The sequence below is a fragment of the Temnothorax longispinosus genome, chromosome 12, assembly GCF_030848805.1.
Source record: "Temnothorax longispinosus isolate EJ_2023e chromosome 12, Tlon_JGU_v1, whole genome shotgun sequence".
NCBI lineage: Eukaryota > Metazoa > Arthropoda > Insecta > Hymenoptera > Formicidae > Temnothorax > Temnothorax longispinosus.
The window spans coordinates 1,996,162-2,015,971 of NC_092369.1; the positions used below are offsets into that span (position 1 = coordinate 1,996,162).

Sequence of the window (19,810 nt, forward strand, 5' to 3'; positions counted from 1 at the left end):
TGAGTCTGTGTCCGATCGGAACTGTGTCTGATCGAGTTTGTGCTCAGTCGAAACTGTCTGATCGGGAGTGTGTCCGATCAGGCCTGTGCGTGCCCGATAGCGACTATGTCCGATTGGAAAATATTGTCGTGTCCGATTGCAATGTGTGCAATCGGGATAATCCCGCATGAACAAATGAATGTTTTTCTGTTTTATTTTTGTCTTAGCGATATTGACGCTTTCAATACTTTCGCTCCACTTACTCTTGGATTTAGTAGCGTCAATAATTGACGATCAAAAATTTCAGCTATAAACATTAATTTTGTTTTATTCCTTGGGTTACTTTAATCCCCAGACACGTACATACATACTTTCTGTGATTTAATTTAGCGTACTGTTTATTTTATTTGTTAATTATAAGAAAAAAATAATTATTTATAAAAAAAACTCATTTTTAGTTCACAGTACTTTAGATCTTCTTTTTTATATTTTTGTATAAATATAAATACATTTTTGTTTTAAAATATTGTCTGTTAATAATTTTCAGTTATTTTTAATAATAATTTTTGTTGATATTTTTAATTATTTTTTTTACAATCTGCTATAAAAAATTACGATGCAAGCAGACGAACATGTACTTATAAAAAACTGATACGATAATATATTAATTTTAGAACTATTGCTAGCTTGGAACAATCATATTATTGAAATAATACTCCTATGTTCTATGTGTTTATACTTTAAGTTGAAGCACAATAATAATTAAAATTTATTTGATTATTTTAAAGGTCTGTATTTACTGCACAACTTGCAAACTATGCAGTTATTAACTAAATAGATTATGTAGAGAAATAATTTTTTTTTTTAAATATGGACTTTAAATTTCTATTGCTTAAAAATTATTATTTTGTTTAAAACATGTCTTAGTTTATAATTAATTATAAATAAAAATGAACAATTTTGTTTATTTAAAATATAAATAAATTAAAATGTGGGTTAAATTGATCTCCACGTGAGCGCTTATGTCAAAAAAGTCACCTGAGCACTTACGGGTTAAGATTATTTAAAGCTCTAAATTTTAAACGTGCCTACATTCGAGTATTTATCAAGTATATTCGACTCAAATACAAAATACATATAGACAATAATATAAATTCACGAGAAAGTGTAAAATCATACTTTGCGCTTAGGTAACAACAGTGAATTGCTTATAAAAAGACTTTATTAAAAGACTTTATTAAACGATTTTATATAAAATAAAAATTTTAAATATTGACTTTTATTTCGCAAATTATGTCATTGTTAAGAGATAACAATAATTAAAATTTACTAGAAAATGATATTTTTTAAATTATAATTCAGACTTTCGGGAAAAAATACACATTACAATTGACGTTGATTGAACTGGACTAATTAATTAACGCGTTGCATTCGAGCAATATGAAATAACGAGACCAGAACTGACATCACCCTGCGATTAGTCGTTATATAAGAGATGACATTTTATGGTACAATCCATTTCGCGACTGCAATTAGGTTCTTATGTATATTCGAGCGAGGGCGAACGATTAATTTATTTTGATGGCTTCGAGATATAAAGTGGTGAAAATATTCTGAGTTGAATATAGCGTAAACAATGCATTTTTGAAAAAATCCATGTCCCTTGTTCTCTTTGATGGTTTTGGGGTAAAAAAATCTTAAGTAAGAAGGGGAGTTAATTAGCACTTCTTTGCGCGCGGAGAAAGAATATGTATATAAAAAAAGATAAACAACTTTTAAGACATTCTTTTCTTCGATAAATATTTGGATCTATTCAAGATAATTGTTTTAATTCAGTAGGTTTTCGAAAATTCGCGAGACGATTGAATACTTTGTAAATATTATATGCATTTTTTAAAAATATGTTTTCTACAAATGTTTTAAGGTATGAAGCGTTGTAATATAAGGTTAATAATGCATCAGTTGACCATAAATACGCAATCGCACCTCTAAACATTTCTTGAGGAATTAGTGTAATCTCATCAGTAATTTTTTACCGTTATGTCTTCAGGTTATTAACCCTCAATACACTCACTGGGTTAGCGTAACCTGCGCCGATTTTCAAAGTTGCGGCATTTGAATACGCTTTGAGCAGGAACGCTGAAAATATCTTTTGTGCTACAACTTTGTTGACTTTTTCACTAAAATTTTTTGCCAACACCTCACTACAAAGAGAACAGGAAACACACTAGAATAACATCATCAAATGGATCTCTTGAAACTTTACTTGAAACTTACTTTTTATAGGAAATATATATATTATATATTTTTTAATGTCTTGTTTACGAGACACTCAACCATCCCGGAACATTTTCACTACCCTGTATATCTTTCAAACTTTCAACCTGTTCACCTACATCTTGCATTTAGCAATCAATCCCCAATAACATGACAAGACTTTGTAGAAGCGTCGCAACCTCGTTTGGACAATATTTGATAGATTGTAACAAATAATAATGCCCGCCTTTCGTTAAAAACATGATAGAATTTGAATTTTTAATGTGATAACAAATAATAATGTGATAATAATATAAAGTAATATAACATGGAAAAATACCATATAAGAATTATTTGAGATGCATTTCATACAAGTTAATTGAGCATATTTTTAAAATTATTATACTGATGTCGACATTTTCGAAATAAACGAGAAAAATATATGATAGCTTTATTTTAGAAAAAATGTCTTTTAAGTGTGAAAAAATTGCAAATTCTGTTATGCTCCGATTTGTACAAGGTTTATCTCAATCAAGGGAAGGGGGAAAAATCAAAATTATTAATATATTGATATATCAAAGTTTATATATCAAACGCTTAGATTTATTTTGCAAACGTTAAGAAGGTTGTAAGATTGAGATGGGCAATGAGAGGGAAGTAACGACTAACGCTCTTCTACATATAAAAAGAAATCAGATATTATTAATCCTAAATATTAGTATTTGAAAAGAATATAAATATATAAATTTTTGAAGAATTTTATAAACATAATTACATAGAGTATAACTGTTCAGTTATACAGTAGTGTCAAATATAAACTTTAAACTTAAAAATATATTCTTTTAAACAGATTTTATTGTTAAAAGACGGTATGCATTTTAGGGATTTTGGGGAGCACGCAGGAGTCGTTGGATTCTTTTTGTTACTCAGTATCACTTGCTGAATGCAAATGAAAAAAAAACCGTATAAAAGCATATAATTAGTTACGACTATATGACTTCCAAATCAGATCCATAATCTCTGTTACAGGAGTTACGAGAAACATTTATTTGTAGACTATTATATTTATAGTATTTCATTTTATAGATACTCTACAATAATAGCCTTCATCACAAAATTTTATTTAGTACAAGTAAAAAAACCACGATTTTAATAAAAATATAAGAGAAATTTGCTGAGATGGCTTGAGAAAGTGATAAAATCAACCGTTACTTTTTTCGGTATAAAATGCGTTTAACTTTTCCTACGATTTTTTTGGCCATTTTTTTCGAATTCAGCAAGTGATACTGTTTAAAAAAAATGAATTCAATCCCTGCGTACTCAAAATGCCTAAAATGCACATCCTCCTTTGATTGTTGGAAAAAATTACTTGGCAATGTTGCATAAATTAAAACTCAAAGTTGGTAACTATACAGTTATTGAGAATGAATGCGAAGTGGAAAAGTGCTTTTATTGGTAAAAAGTAATTGCAGAGAAGAATGAAACATATTGAAATGGAAGAAAACGAAAAAATGTTATACCAAAGGAAGAGGAAGATAATTCATCAAGTACAAAAATCAAGAGTTTTTAAATAATATTAAGTTTATAAATATGCGATGTGAAGACACAATATTAAATATTCCTCTATCGAATATTTTAGATGACATAAATATTATAATAAATTTTTATTTTTCACCGTTATAAAAAATTATAATAAAATTACTTAAATCTTTGATGATACTTTCAATATGATTTTTTAAAATATATATTAAACATTGATTTGTTCAATTCTTAATATTTTTACATCATTTTTATTAAAAATTGTATTACATGCAGTATTCATCGAGTATTCTATTAGGTTCTATTACAAAATTTTCAACTTTATTATAAATTTTCTTAAAACTAACTAGTGAAAATATTTTTTTAAATTCACATTCTAACATTATTTATAAATAAGCTTATATTTCAATTTAATGCAATTTAATTATGCGATTCTTAACATTTTTTTGCAATTATATTTCAGTAAAAGAATATATCAATACCAGTAAGAAAAGCTCATCCTATTTTACAAAACTTATTTTAAATTTTTCATCTTATTTTAAATGAGTTATGTAAATCAAACTCGGCCCTCTTGTTGTCAGTTTCGTGAAAAATGACGCCAGCTTTGTTTGTCTTGTGAGTGGCAATAAGATATAATTTGTATAGCAACAAGCTAATATTTGAAATTTGACAACATAATCAAATAATTATTTAAAAAGCCGATATCGAAGTATTGTTAAAAAAAAATTTTCTTTTAAATGTTCTTAAGACAATTAAAAAAGTTTCGCAAAAAGACCAATCACTTTTCCTTGGAAGCTTTCCTCCCGCGAGAGCGAAAGGGCACCAAGGATCACTTTCTCGATTAACGATCGATTTCGACTTCCGGTGAGAATAATCGTTGCGATAAAACAGATGCGCGCGCACAAGATACGGGCCAGAGAACTCAATTCATCAATTGTACTGTTTCTTGTACAATATGTTCTAGCCTTCCTCGCGACCACCGCCCCTCCCCATCGCCCTCTTCATCACGCCAAACCCACAACCACTACCAACACCACTAACATCATTGTCACTACCGCTAACAGTATTAGCGCAAGTACCGCCCCGGTAAAACGTTCCCCGGTAAAGTATTCGGTTCATATGACCGTCCATCACCCACCTACGTCGGGCGCTGCCGCTGCGGCCAGGCCGGAGCGCGGCGTTAAAGATTTAAGCCAAAGGTGCCGTGGTGCGAATGACGAGGCTCAGGCAAAACTGGCCCGCGGCCATCCAGCAGCTGCGGCTGCAGCCGCCGGCGATGTTCCATCATCCAAATCATCCCTCGATACGCGATCCGCGTCAAATCGAGCCGCTACTACCGCCGTCCAAGCTAGTAAGTAGCATGTTGTGCCGTGGCTAAAAAGAGAGTCCCGGTTTATAGTCTCTTGCTCTATTTTTTTTTTTTTTAACTTTGTCCAGTCATTAGCCAGTGTCTTTGCTTCGTGTGCTCGTGTGTTCTGTGTATCTATATATTGTTAATGTAACTTTGTGATTGATGTAAGATATCTTTCTTTTCTATCTTTGTATGTACAGAATGTCTTATTTTAATCAAACGCGCTTGAATATCTCGAAATCTATAAACGAGATATCGAGGTCCAATTTTTTCAGGTTGTATAGTTTCAAGGGGAATACATTTTAATAAAGAAAAATTTGATTTTGAATGGAAGCGTCAAGATGAGATAAAAGTCATCTTCACTTTGTAAATGAAACCCCATAATTTTTTAAACACCCACGTTTTAATGTTCAAACTGACTGCGTATGCAGAGATTAACACGATGTTAAAAAGATCACATTTATTAACGGCTTTTGAATACTTCTGTAATGCGCGTTTTTAATTCATTGGATTCATTATTAGTTCTTTCCCAATAAATAATGTCTTTGGGGTATTGACAGAAATTCTCATTGTTCAAGCCGAAAATTGTGACAATTTATATTTCCTGTACTAGTAAAATAAACGTTGCTTTATTAGAAAACAATACATATGAAAACAAATTGCGTACGTGTCTCATTTTTTGTTGTATCCACTAATAAACTCGCAGTCTATTTAAAAAGTTATCTGCTTTCATCATTCATTCTCATGATCCCCAATGATCTTTGATGAGTGCTTATTGAACTTATTTGTTGTGAGAAGGGTTACAAACATAGATGTTGAAAAAATTCGGGTTTTATTTAAAAAAATAAAGCTGATCTCTTTATTTCACCTTGACAGTCCCGTTCAAAATCAACTTTCTTTTATCAAAATATATTTTCCCGAAACCATACAACCTTAAAAAAACTAGACTTTGATATCTCATTTAGTTCTCGAGATATTCAAGTGCACTGATTAAAATTGGACACTCTATATATCTCTCTTATTCGCTGACCTGTACTTTTTTCTGTTTCTTTTTCTCTCCATTTCTCTGTGCGCCTTAGCCAATGCCTCCGTCTATTGTCGTGTTGCACGATAGAGTGTCGATTTAGCGAAGTTAGTATTTGAATTCTATAATTACATGATTATAGTTACTTACGATCTATTTGACGCTACAAATGCTTCGAAGCATTTCTCTGCTCCTTTCTTTCAATGAAGAAAGAAGGAGAAGAAGAACGCTTCAAAGCATTTGTAGCGTCAAGTAGACCGCAGCCTATGGCTGCGTTCGCTTTGGGCGCTTTCGTGCTGAAAAAGCGTCAGTCTATCTTTATTGCTCGTTACACGTTGAAAAAAGATGGAGTGATGCTTTCAGCACGAAAGCACCCAAAGCGAACGCAGCCTATATCTATCCCAACTGTTTTGCACTCTGGATACACGAAAGAGAGTACATTCAACTCTCTTTTTACGCGATTTTTTTTAAATAACGCGGTTTTTCGAAAACTTTCGAAAAGTTTTTCGAGTAATCTCTTATGTATACTCCGTTCAGCAAGAGAATATCCACGGTCTGCGCATAAGCGCCGCAAAAAAGTGGGGATAAAATCCTTAGAGCGTATGCATATACGTAAATAGAGGTTCTGTGAACGGAGACCTACGAGTTTTCGTCCGATCCACGGATATTCTCTCGTTAAACGGAGTATAGGTGTATGTACAGACCTTAATTTTAATTCCTAATAATGAATTAATGAAAATTTTACAATTGGACACATGTCCCTGCATATTATCATGTTAAAAAAGCGAGTAATACTCTAAACAGACTAAATATTTTTTTTCAATCATCGTTGTAGCTCCAATTATATTTCAGCAGCTGAGTTGTCATTATCAATCATAATACGATCATCATTTATATGTTATTCGTTCACCCTTTCTTTATTCTTTTCAAACAATAATATGTAAACAGCGTGTATATATTTCCTCCCTTCTATAAAGTTAGAAATCATGTACATGGCATGTGCACCTTCAATTGAAGAGGATGTGCATATTAAGCTAGAAATTTTAAGTACGTTTGTTTTAGTTCAGTTTTTTCTTATAGCACCATTTTTTAACTGGTTTCTCCAAATAACGCGATTTCTTCTTACGCGGCACGTATTTAGTACGCGTAAAAAGAAAGGTGGGTGTATGATAATTGCACAAAGCACTATATAATTTCTCTTTTTCTTTGAGATGTGGAAAGATAAGTTCTAGATTATATTTAGAGGATGAATTGTACTTTGTTTTATAACGAATGTAAAAAAGGAAAGTAAATTCTGTTAAATAGTTAATTTAAAAAAATGCATTGTTAAAATCGAAATTTAAAGATTAATATAAAGATTAGTGATATAAATTATATTTTTCTTTTGAACTGATTTCTCTGAGTTTTGTGGTATTGTAATTGACTTAGATACTCGACGCTCTATCGACGCATTTCCGACTTATTGTGTTTCACAACAATTTATTCCTAAATATATACATACTATACATTTCTTTATCTTATACGTACATTTACATTTTTCGCATTTTTTATGAAAATCCTCCTTGAATCGATCAAAGAATCAGCACAAGACAAAGCATGATAAACCAAATCTACATTATGGAGATGTACAGTAGTGCTTTCAAGGAAATGTTTATGAATCCATTAATTTTGTCAGACATAATTATCTTTTTGCGTTGCAATTTATCTAGTATATCTTATCCAGAACTTGCATATAGGAATCTTGACTAGGATTAACTAGTACTCTTTAATATTCTTTAAAATTACTTTTCAACGCTTTTCATCTCCATCCAAAAATGCTGACAAATTGTTCTCGCAGAGAAACTTCTCTGTACTGAGACACTTGAAATCTTTTGAAAACTAGAAAACATATTAGTGACTATATGAACATACAATAAACGATTTTATTATCTTATATCACACTTCATCGGATGCGGAAACATTTCGTCATACTAGGCAATATATACATGTATATTGCTCTTCTGCATAAAATAAATTGCACTATATTTGCGAATCTCTCTATGTAGAGTAGGATAAAATTTTCCGATAATGGGAAACTTTGCAAATGTACGAAGATTGTCCAAAAAGTTTCTTAAGTTATACATAAATGCTGTGATTTTTCGTATAATTTTGAATTTATAGTGGATAGTTTCATCTTTTATAAGATTGTCATAAAAAGTCAATCTGTCAAGTACCTAGTTTCTGTTTGACAATGCTTGAAAGTTGTTGTGTTTGATATTTCTAGAAAAATGGAAAGAACTGAAATTTAGTAATCAAACAGTGATCAAATTCTTTTCATAAATTGAGTTTCGAATTGCTGCCACATCCGCCTTATTTAGATTTGGCCCCGTGCGACTTTTATTTGTTTCCAAATATGAAAAAATGACTCGAAGATAGACGTTTTGCATCAAAGAGATAATCCAGACTGTAGATAGCTATTTTGAGGAGTCGAATAAATTAAATAATGCTGGCATAACTGCATTAGAAAAACATTGGATGAAGTACAAAAGGGATTATGTTGGAAAAAAATGCATCTGAACTCAAAAATACGATGTTTTCATTGTCATTTAAGAAACATTTCAAACAACTTTCGTAAAAGCATATAACAAGAGGGGTTACACTTTTAATAAAAGGATTTTCTTGTGATATACCTTTTGCAGATTGACTCAATTATTTTCCAAACATATTCGTTTCATCATTTACTTTCGACTCTGGCTGTTGTTACATAATACCTATATATAATGTATTATGTCGCAGTGATTCGCAATCATTATCTTCCGTACTATTCAAGCCCTTATCAGCTAGGAGCTTTCGCGTAGAGCGCTTCGAGATGAAAATTATCTTCTTTTTGCCTCTAACAATAAAATATGATGATATATTAGCAACCCGATTAGTACCCGATACTTTTCCCACAGGTTGATAGTTAAACTGATAGAAAGATAATAATTGACAAACTTAAGAGAACTGAAATAATACTCAAATTGTTTTAACCTTGAATTCCAACAGCTTAATAAATTAAGTATATTATTTTCAGAACCTTCAATAAAGGAGATTTGTTAAAATTTCCAAAATAAGGATAGGGTTTAGGATTAAATTGAAATTTGTGTTTTTATAATCATGTGTAAGAGAACAAAAGCTGCTTACCAAGAGAAGAACATTTATTCTTTACTTTGTTGGAATAACAAGAATAACATCCATGAGTAAAACTGTTAAATAAGTGAAACTAGAAAATATCAAAACGATGCAATAGTCTGAGGGAACTTTGCCAAATCGATCGGAGTGTTTTGTTATAAAAGATATCTCCCTCCCTCTCTCCCTCCTTCCTCTCTTTCTTTCTTCCGCCTTTCCCTCCTCTCTCTTTCTCTCTCTATTTTCTCTCGTCTCCCTTCTCTCCACTCTTTTTATCGTAATTAGACATACTTGTGCTTTTCGAAGGCAAATAACAAAACTCTCCGTTTAGCGTGCAAGATTCTTTGTTTCTTCCACGCTATTGCGAAGACTTAATTGATGTATGAACAAATAATGAAAGAAAAGCATGAAATACGGTGCAAGTATGGGAAATTAAGTTTATACGTTTCCGCGATTATCGAAAAATTGATACCGTATGTACATCAAGCTCTTTGTCAACCTGTTGCGCAATGTACACGCCTGCACACCATAGCACATACGTGTGTATATATAAATATATATATATATATGTAAATATATATTTATGTTTTGTGCTTCTTTCTCTCTCCCGCTCCCTTCTTCCCTTTTCTCTCCCCTCTCCCTCGTCCCTCTTTCTTCTAATTTTTCCTTCTTTCTCTCTCTCTCTCCCCCTATCTCTCTCCCCATGTCTGTGTAGCTGTGTATGTATTGTTGCGTATCTTTATATATTGCATTTTGAATACGTCAAGTCGTCAATGTACTTTACGGGATATACGTTATTAGCGGCCTTCTTGTATTCTTTACTCACGCTCGAGAGTTGGCTGCACTCGATGCCGGCATTAAATCTTTTAATTCCCTCAGGGGTATGAAAAACAACATGTAAAAATATCTCAAGGAATTCGACATTTCCTACGTATTGATAAGGGGACAAAGATATCTCGTCGCAGCAGCGTAGAACAATTAGCACTTTCAATGTTGGTCAATATGGTCAATATTCATTCCAATGACACGTGTAAAAGACTGTACTGTCTCGGTGAACGATAGTTTAAGCGTTTTTCATTCATCCTTTTGTTGCCTCATCAACTGCTGTTGATGACCTTAGCGTGTACATGTACATGCTTGTCTATCATTACCAGATTTATTATAGTACCGATACATATACATCGATTTAAGACTTGAGTAAATAATTATATATTTATAACATATAAAATAATTAATTGAATAAATGGATAAATTGTTGAATAAATTTATCTTAATTAATATATATTTCGATAAGTTGCAAGATACCGCAACGAAAAGATTGATTCCCTCGTCATCCGTAATTGATATTCGCCAACGCTTTGCTTCAGATGTACCGAAGTTACGTTAGTGACATCGTCCAGTCTATAATTTCGTATACAGCACTCCGCAACAACTTTTGTAACTCACACATAGAAATAAACATTCCAAACATTGAATTCAGTGAACAAGAACAAATACAACTGCAACTTTGCCGCTGCGACGATGATGAGATACAATTCGCGCCCGACGTTGTGACCTTTGAAATTTAACACTTTCTCAAGTTATGGAAATTTTCAAATTTAACTGCAAATCTCGAACTAAATCGCACTGCAATAATCGAAATCTCGAACATTATTGATGTCCGCATATTATTTGATAATAAATAAATAGGATTATCAAGGGTAGGGCGCGTATTATACGAATCAATAGCGATAGTTCGACTCATCATCGAGTGCAAGCTTCGGGGAACACGGGGGGGGGTGGGAAATTAGAACGATCATCTACGTCGACGATAAAGCGGTTCGTTCCACACGTTCTAGTGACGGCGGAACCCCAAGTAAACGGGGATGTCACCGGCGGGGATTCAAGTGTCGCCTCGACACCACCGTCGCAAACGACAAAGGCGGTGGCGCCAGCGCCTGTCACCCAAGGAAGTCCCTGGTTGGACGACGAACCGGTGGTGAAAAGCCCGCCGGAGCCGACGAGGGTGAAATCGCCGGAGCAGATGATCATGCGCTCGCCGGAACCCGTGAACTGGACCGTACCCCTCGACACCGGCAAGACCTTTACCGTTACGCAAAATGTCCGAGAAGGTAAAAGCACGGCAAAACCACAAAATTGTAACTTGTTCAGTTCGAGGAAATTACTTGTACCCCCTGAAAAGTTTATTTAGCGTTATTTTTCATACGTCGTAAATCTATAAAGTGTCGTATAAAAAGCATATTTGGAAAAAAATACGATAGAACTGCATATTGGTGGCAACCTTACTTATTTCAATGATCTTGATATACGTGGTGCTCTACCTAACTTGATGGCTAACTTGAATGTTACTCAGAGCCATATCCTTGATAATATATGTATATTATCATTGAAATTGATGAGGTTGCCCTTTCACCAAAAATACTATGTATAAAATAATGGCGTTGCCTATGATTTAGCATAAAGTAGGTATATTAGTAACGTGACAGGTAATATTTAAGTGATTATCATGATTAAAATTCTATTTGCTTCTTTCGAAGAACCTCTGACGCGTCCACATAGTGAGGCGAAGACGTGGGCACCATCCTCGTTACCATCAGCACCGCAATCAGCACCGCCGGAACTCGCGGCTCAGCACAAGTCGCAGCATTCCCAGCACTCCGGCTACAAGTCACCCGAGAGCGAGAGCGTCTCGCTCGGTAGTTTTAGCGGCATAAATGGACACAAGGACCTGGACTCGGAGAGGGATAGTCCGCTGCCCACGAACGTGCAAGACGTACCCACGAAGGATGAAAAGGTCAGAAACTATATATCTTTGGATATGTTCTTTCCTCCTCGGTCCTCCTTCCCTTCCTCCTTACACACACACACACACACACACACACACACACACACACAACACAAATCGCATACTTTCTTTTAAATGTAGATACATGTTTTCTTTCGATATTTTATTATCATAAGCATGAAAATATTAAGATAAAGTCATCAAAAGATGAATATTTTACGAGACATTTCATATTTTATCGCAAAATATATTTTATGTCAAAATAAAACACGAAATATTCCAAATCTTTTTATTGATTTTTTTAAAACTGGATGGAAATGTAATTTTTCGCAACAAATTCTATATTTCCTGTATTACTATTATACATTTTAATAGTTATATGATTTAAATTGATATCAATTTAATTATGTGATTGTGCTTTTCTAACTTTGATTGAGACTGCGTTTTAAGTAACAGCGCATGATTTGCTAAGATGAAAAATTGCATGTAAAATTCACGCGAATAATATTATTCATCCAAGATCCACTCCTGTTGGACTGTTTAATGGCGCTTTCCTTAATTTGATAATCTAATTTATATTACATTAATACAGTATGCATATGTAAAACGACGATTGCTAAGCCTTATAAGAGACGTTGTAATTTGCGATAATTCTTCTCACGTTCAATTGTAGGAGGTCACTGACGTCGAGGAGACGAAAGAGCGACAGAGCCCGGAATTGTCGACAAAGTCGGTGCCGGGCGCGAACCTGAGACGCTTGGAAGATCCGACGTTCGAAGTGGAAAGCAAAAGGGAGGGTGGCACACCGGTGGCGATCACGACGGCGCCGGTGACGACGACGTCATCGACGTCGCCCGCGTCGCAGCAACAGAGTTACCGCGTTCTCGAGGCCGAGTCGTCGTCTCAAGGTGGCGGCGGCAGTGGCAGCGTCGGCGGTACCGCTGGCATAGGAGGTAGCACCGGAGGTAGCACCGCGAGTGGTTACCACGTTCTAGAGGCACCGGCAGTAGTACCGGGCTCAGCGCAACGTTCATCAGCGAGCGACGTCTTGGAGAAAGCGCGAAACCGCTTCGACAAGTTCTGGGGAAAAGGCAACGGCGCGGAGAATTAGAAGCAGTGCTCTTCGAAAGAAAAAGGAAGAGGACGCTTTGACGAAGAATTACGAACAGTTTCTTGTCTCGACAGGGCAGGACGGCCCTTTCCGGGAGAAGGTTATTGTCCCATTCTGCTATGTCCTATCGTCGATTGGTCTGTCCACGTGCTTTCGTAGCTTGTAGCTGCTCAGAAAAATATATGTTGTACGTGAGAGCGAAAGGGGGAAAAAGAAGCAAGATATGATGTCCTCGATATGGTGAATTTTCTCGACTGAACGCCACTTTGATAATTCAATATTTTCGAGAATTAAATTTTTCTTTATGTCAGAATATATTGCCAATTCTGAAAATATTCAAGACTTGCAGGAGTTGAAAGAATCGCGTATACTGATTACAAATCGAAATGTATGAAAAAACAATTATTAGTACGAACAAGAGAAGAGATCTTTGAAAGACAGAAAAAAGAACGAATAATTTTAACATTAAAATGAACGTTAAAATTGCAATCTGTAATCTATTTATTTGTTTATTAAGGACTACTATGTGACAACCCAGACAGCACCGTGTCCAAATAAAACGTCTTAAAAACATCTTTAAGACATCTTTATGACGTCTTATGTCCCGATTTTGGACATACGTGCTGTCTGGGAAGCATACAGTCAAAACGATTAAAATGACGATCATCTAAATTTTTTAAATTGAGCAAGATCAGATTCTAAGATATGGAGACGGAAACACGAAAAGGCGCGGAAGCTCGAGTTAAATTACCGATTATTAATAGCAAAGCTTCTTTCTCCTCAAAAGACAGACTGTAGGACAGCGTCGTGAATTCGCGATCGTCGCATCATTAGTAAAAACGAAAAGAGAAAAGTAATTCTAGATAAGGATACGTCAGGGTGAAGGATTGACGTGAGAAGCTTATACGACGACGGTGCGTGCAGGTTGCGCGTCGGTCTCGTTTCAAACTTCGAGGAATGACTCGAGGAACGTAATCATCTAACACTTACACGTGCTTGCATATACAAACAAATAGGCAATTACATCTATAACACGCGCTATACACAGACATGTACACTCGTATACACACAGAAAATATATTTGTGTCTTATTTTCATCCTTCGACTGATTAGTGATCTTATCGCAAGGTCTCATAGATTATAAAAAATATAAACAAAACACAATTGTATGAGTTACATACAATGGATAAGAAAAATATTTATGTCCTATCTTTTGGAATAATTTTATACGAAGCAGAAAAAATATTCTATATCGCAAAGTGTTTCTATTGAAATTGTTTTTATTTGTATTAAAATATGAAATAAAACACGTTGTAGCAACATGTTTTTTCTTCGTGCAAAATTATGCCAACAAAATTGAGTTGTGTAAATTTTCTTTTATTCATTGTACACATGAGACACACGCATACACACAAACACATAGACGCACGCTCACTCATTGACATACATAGAGACGGTATCTAAACGAATATACATTTACATGAAAAACATTAACGTTATATAGGATATTAAAATGATCCCCCGTAACACGCGGGATCCACATAGTTAAGTCCGAATTCTTTTTCCATTGATAAAACTCGAAGCCAAGTATCGAGCCGACAGGTACAGAAACGGCTTGTCGCTATAAATAAATAAAATCGGGAACGAGTAGCTTTCGAATAACCGCTTCGTGCGTTTTATATAAGTCTATATACGGAATATACAATTATTGGTATGTATACATCTATGTATACAATTATGGGATATTATCGCACTCGCGGGTTGTAAACAAAGTTCGGCATCTCTGAGGATTTCTCAAATCGAATTATTAAATATTATTCTGTTTATATATATATATATATATATATATATATATATATATATATATATATATATATATAGTTAATTGGTCTCTCTTGTGAGACGAAATAACTATACATAAATATTTTACGGTAAAGTCACTATGATAATCTGGTTACAATCGAAGTAGTCAATCTTTGCATATTTATTTGAATGTAATATATTTAAATTATTTATTTATTTTGTTATCAATATTTATTTTTATATTTTTTATCTACTTTATTATGTATATTGGTTTTGAAATTTTTGGAAGTCAACTATTTCCTTCGTTTATTTTTACGGAAAAGACTACCGAAGAATTATATATAGATTGGAGGCATCTCTGTGGAATCCTTGGCAGAACCGTGAACTAGCTTCTTTCGAGAAAAGATCGAGAGAAGATCTCTTAACGCGCGTATTGTCGCTACGAAAGAGCTTGCTCCAAACCGCATCTCGATCATTTCGCACGCGATTTTATGGACAACTTTGTTAATTTCCTCGCTGAAAGATAAAATAAATGATTCCTCTTGATCGCTTTCAAAATATGGTTTTAAAAACTTTTTTTACGCCACACATGTAAATTATTTCTAACAATTCTAAATTTTATTTAAGAACACAGCATCGATTAATTATTTAAAGGATCGATATCTTTTCGTGACAAAGTACAATGCACAGTGATTATATTCCAAGAAATCAAACAGGAACGTGCAAAGTAGATAAAGCTTTTGTTTAGAATTTTACTCTAGAAAATATATGAATTCCTAGAAAGTTGAAATTAAAACAATCACAAGCTTAGTAATTGCAAGTAATGTAAAAAAAAATCGGATAATTAAATTCACCAAATAGTGTTGTAGTAAAAAATATTTTGAAAATCGAAAACGATTAATTTCAGCTTCATTATTTATACCGTGTATCGCGGCACAAATGGTCGGGAGATGCGAGTTACAACCGTAGTTCCAAAAAATTCACGGCCCAATTTAGTCTTCACTTACGAAAGGAAATGAATTACTGTAGTGAAGCATAGTGTTTTTTCACACAGAGTTACATACCGCATTGAACATCTTCACGATTAAGATTTATTAACACAAAGTATGTCGCTATGTATATGTGATAATGATAACAAAAAAGAAGAGAAAGATACAGACGATGGCGATAGTGATAATAATGATGATAACGACGTGTGATTTGGTGCTATACTCGATTGATCGAAACATCAAATTCATCGAGAATGCGCAAATTTCTAAATCGATGGCAAATCGAAGTCGAGAGAGAATGAAAGTGAGAAACTAAAAAAGAATGATGAACGCTACCTATCCGCTCTGCATGCTATACATTCCGTCTGATTTCTTACGTAAATATATAATCTTTCATATGTTCCTTTTTGAAAAAAAAAAAAAGAAAAACAATAACGACAGCGAAAAAGATCTAGACCCGGAGATCGACGACGAGCGAGAATTCTTTGATTCTTCGTTCGCGATAAATGTCACAGACATTCTTATTATTAAAAACAGCGTGTGATATCTGGCAAAGAATGCAAATAAATAACTTAGACCTCTTTAAATATGAATAAATTTAAATGAAGAAAAAGAAGAGATATCAATATATTTTCTTTGTGTTTAAGCATAGAATTTTGACGTTTTGACTGTAGATAATTTACTCCATTTTTCATCACCCACAGTCGGATGAATAAACCGAAAAATATTCAGGGAACACTCGCTCGTTCTCGTTCAAGAACGCCGTGAGACAGAAAGAAGATAACTTTAAAGCTTTTCTCTGTCTCTTTCACGCGCGCCTATGGTATACACCACACTCCATCCAGTTCCACGTCCAAAAGCCAATCAACCGTAGTGAAGCAGCATATTATATAACGATAATAATGATAATGATACTAAATAATAATACACAAGACGTCGCTGTATATGAGAGGATCGAATGAAAACCGGAGTAAACAATTAACGAGGAACCTGACGGATAAGACATAAGGATTCGGGCTGATAGGACAAGTTTCATCCAGCGCATCTAAAGATTTAGCTGTTGTGGAAGCTTCAAATCGATCAGTGAGTCCCAGATTTTATATCACGATGCAATATAAAAGAATAAAGTTTCGGTTTCAATTTCATTTAATTTTCTTACGTCCGTTCGATTGCAAACAACAACAATTATATTTATATCTTGTGTTTCATGGAGAGAGACGCATCGTCGAAAATCTCCCTTTTGTGATTTAAATTTTTCTTTTATATGTATGAACGTCCACGAATGGAAAATATTTACAGCGCTTGTTGCTTTTAATATTTAATATTTTATTTTTCTCACTCAATAATTCCGAAGTTATTTGGAGAATATGAAAAAATCTGAAAACCATATGAGGACACATTACATCTGCACGAATCACACAGTAGCGCTTCCCGCTGAAAGTCCATTGCGTAAAAGATTGGCCTAATTTTTCATTCAGAGAATAATTTTTTACTTAACATGTAGGAATGCGATGGATTACTCAAACATTTCATTGAGTGAGAGTGTGATCTTTTTTGTACCTCTGTCTTTCGGCTTTCGATGTCGCGAATTATAACGCAGGAATTAAGTATTCTTATTCAACGTTGAAAGAATTGTTAGCGAAATATTGAATTAAAAAAAAAAATAAATAAAAAAGCACGATACCTAGAATAAGTCGCGCGATTCCGATTCGTGAAACTCAAGACAATTCTCCCGCTACTTATATACGAACAAAATGTCGACGACTTGTCCCTTTTAAAATTGCACAAGAGAAATCTAAAGGACGTCTGAGGTATATCCAAAGAAAAGATTAAAAGATTGGAACAACTCTTTTAAATGTATCACGGCGTCCTTTAAATGTCGTTTTCTTTCATTTGGATTTTCAATTTTCCCTGATAGGAATTGTCATCGTCACCAATTATTATACCACAGACACGAACGCTTCACAATATCATTCGAGTGATGATGAAAGGGCTGGCTGCGACCCCAAATTCATTTGCCGATAATGCCTATGCGATTCCAATGCGATTATTGCTCTTTTGCACCCTTTATCGCGAACACCCACTTAAATTGGCATTCGGCTTGGCATTTGGGTTGAACGTTGTGTCGTTAGCTTTGCTCACGCTGATCTGTTCAATAAGAAGTGTTAATCAATTCAGAGACAGAAAGTCCTTTTATCACTACAAATTCCTTCTACTAAATACCAATAAATTTACTATCACAAAAATATTGAAAATAAATGTTTTTATTATACTCTATATACATTTTTTATTTTGTTTCAATTAACTTTATCTTGTTCTACTTCACGTTATTTAAGACTTCTCTTTCTCGTAAGCCGGTCTATAGTGATCGTCATCTTAAAATACGACAGCGATATTTAATTTAAGAGTGTTTTTTCGATTCAAATGAGGCAGGTGTTTCTGCTTTTCATTTCGCAGTGGTGATTCGACATAAGTAAAGCTATTGAAACCATCTATTATATATATGCGGTTTGTAACCGACGTTTTTTTTATCCAACGTTGACGAAGTATTTCAGAAGTAAGCAAGCTTACACTGCCCGCTTACAGTACCCGAGAAGCTGACCTGTTCTGTGATTTTCAGAACGTTACATCGCATAAGTTAGATTGCGATTCGATCTAAGAAACGAACATTTCCCACTTGTCCAAAACGACCAAAAGCAAAGACGAATATATCACATCCGTCGTATCTAACGTCCTCATCGTTATAACACCTTCATTAATATTGAGCCATTCCAATCGATTCGATAAATTTATTTGTAAGTCCCTCTTAAAATTAAAATATCAAACTGCGAGATATCGTTTTCTAGATTTACAAACGATAGGACCTCTGTGTCTGGAAGTTGGCAACGGAGCATGAGAGACTCATGCGCTCATTAGTTAGCTAATTACGTATGCTATGAATGTATATTATTCTCGTTTCCGAACACACGGTTTTTCGTATTCTAATCTAAGCACACGTGATTATCGTGATGAAAATGTAGATAAGGAAAGCAATATGGGAAAGTCAATACTCAATACCTAGCCATAATACGAGCAAATAAGGAGTTATAATTGAAGCGATCTATAGTTTATTTTTCGATACTTAAGAAAACAATGTAAACGTTTCGACTGTACTAATATAAGTCTTCTTCAGCACAAAAATAAAATTAATTATATAAAATGAGAAATAAAAGCAAAAAGTAAAGAATAAAAAAGCTAACAATTAAACGGAAGTTACATAATATATACAAAAACAGAAGACATAAATTAAAAAAGACATAATTTAAATTTAAAATAAACAAACCAATATATAAGCCTAAAGTCAATAAAGGCCGCGACAAAGATCAGAAACATCGTCGCGCGTATAAAAATTGAGATATTTAAACGTTAAATCGCAAACAGAAAAACCAACGAATTAAAAGTTGATAGTTAAAAAAGATGTTTATTTTATTCTTCGTTTGGAGGTGAGAATGCGTTAATCCAATATATCAATAAAAAAATTTTTTATCCAGTGAAGCTGTTAAATAAAGTTCTAGAAACTTATAATCCAGACGAATGTGAAGTCCTGTGTGTGGAAGTGAAAGATTTATTGTCAGAAATAAAGATTAGAAATATAGTTAGGTAAAAAAAAAATGGAGAGATATAACTCCCTCATTTTGCTCCTTTTGTGACCATTGTTCTTCCCATATTGCTTTACATATAACGAGCTTGACTTTTCTATTATTTAGATAAGGAAAGCCGTGAAAAGGCTGTCCGAGCGGACTATACGTAGTCCATAAAATATATCCTATGTTCTCGCTATATTCTC

The 19,810-nt window shown here is 33.9% G+C and overlaps 1 protein-coding gene across 16 annotated transcripts in view; it reads left to right on the forward strand.

Moving 5' to 3' along the window:
- Nucleotides 1-18,261, forward strand: part of LOC139822808 (uncharacterized) — a 109,393-nt gene extending 91,132 nt beyond the window's left edge. For 14 of the 16 annotated variants that reach the window (XM_071794850.1, XM_071794849.1, XM_071794851.1 and 11 more), the window contains 4 exons: nucleotides 4,739-5,125; nucleotides 11,135-11,407; nucleotides 11,834-12,090; nucleotides 12,755-18,261. In XM_071794850.1, the coding sequence (XP_071650951.1) occupies nucleotides 4,739-5,125; nucleotides 11,135-11,407; nucleotides 11,834-12,090; nucleotides 12,755-13,192 (1,355 nt within the window). In that variant the 3' untranslated portion in view covers nucleotides 13,193-18,261. The remainder of the gene's footprint in view (nucleotides 1-4,738; nucleotides 5,126-11,134; nucleotides 11,408-11,833; nucleotides 12,091-12,754) is intronic. The other 2 variants (XM_071794864.1, XM_071794865.1) reach the window with 1 other exon arrangement.
- Nucleotides 18,262-19,810: the final 1,549 nt, after the last annotated feature.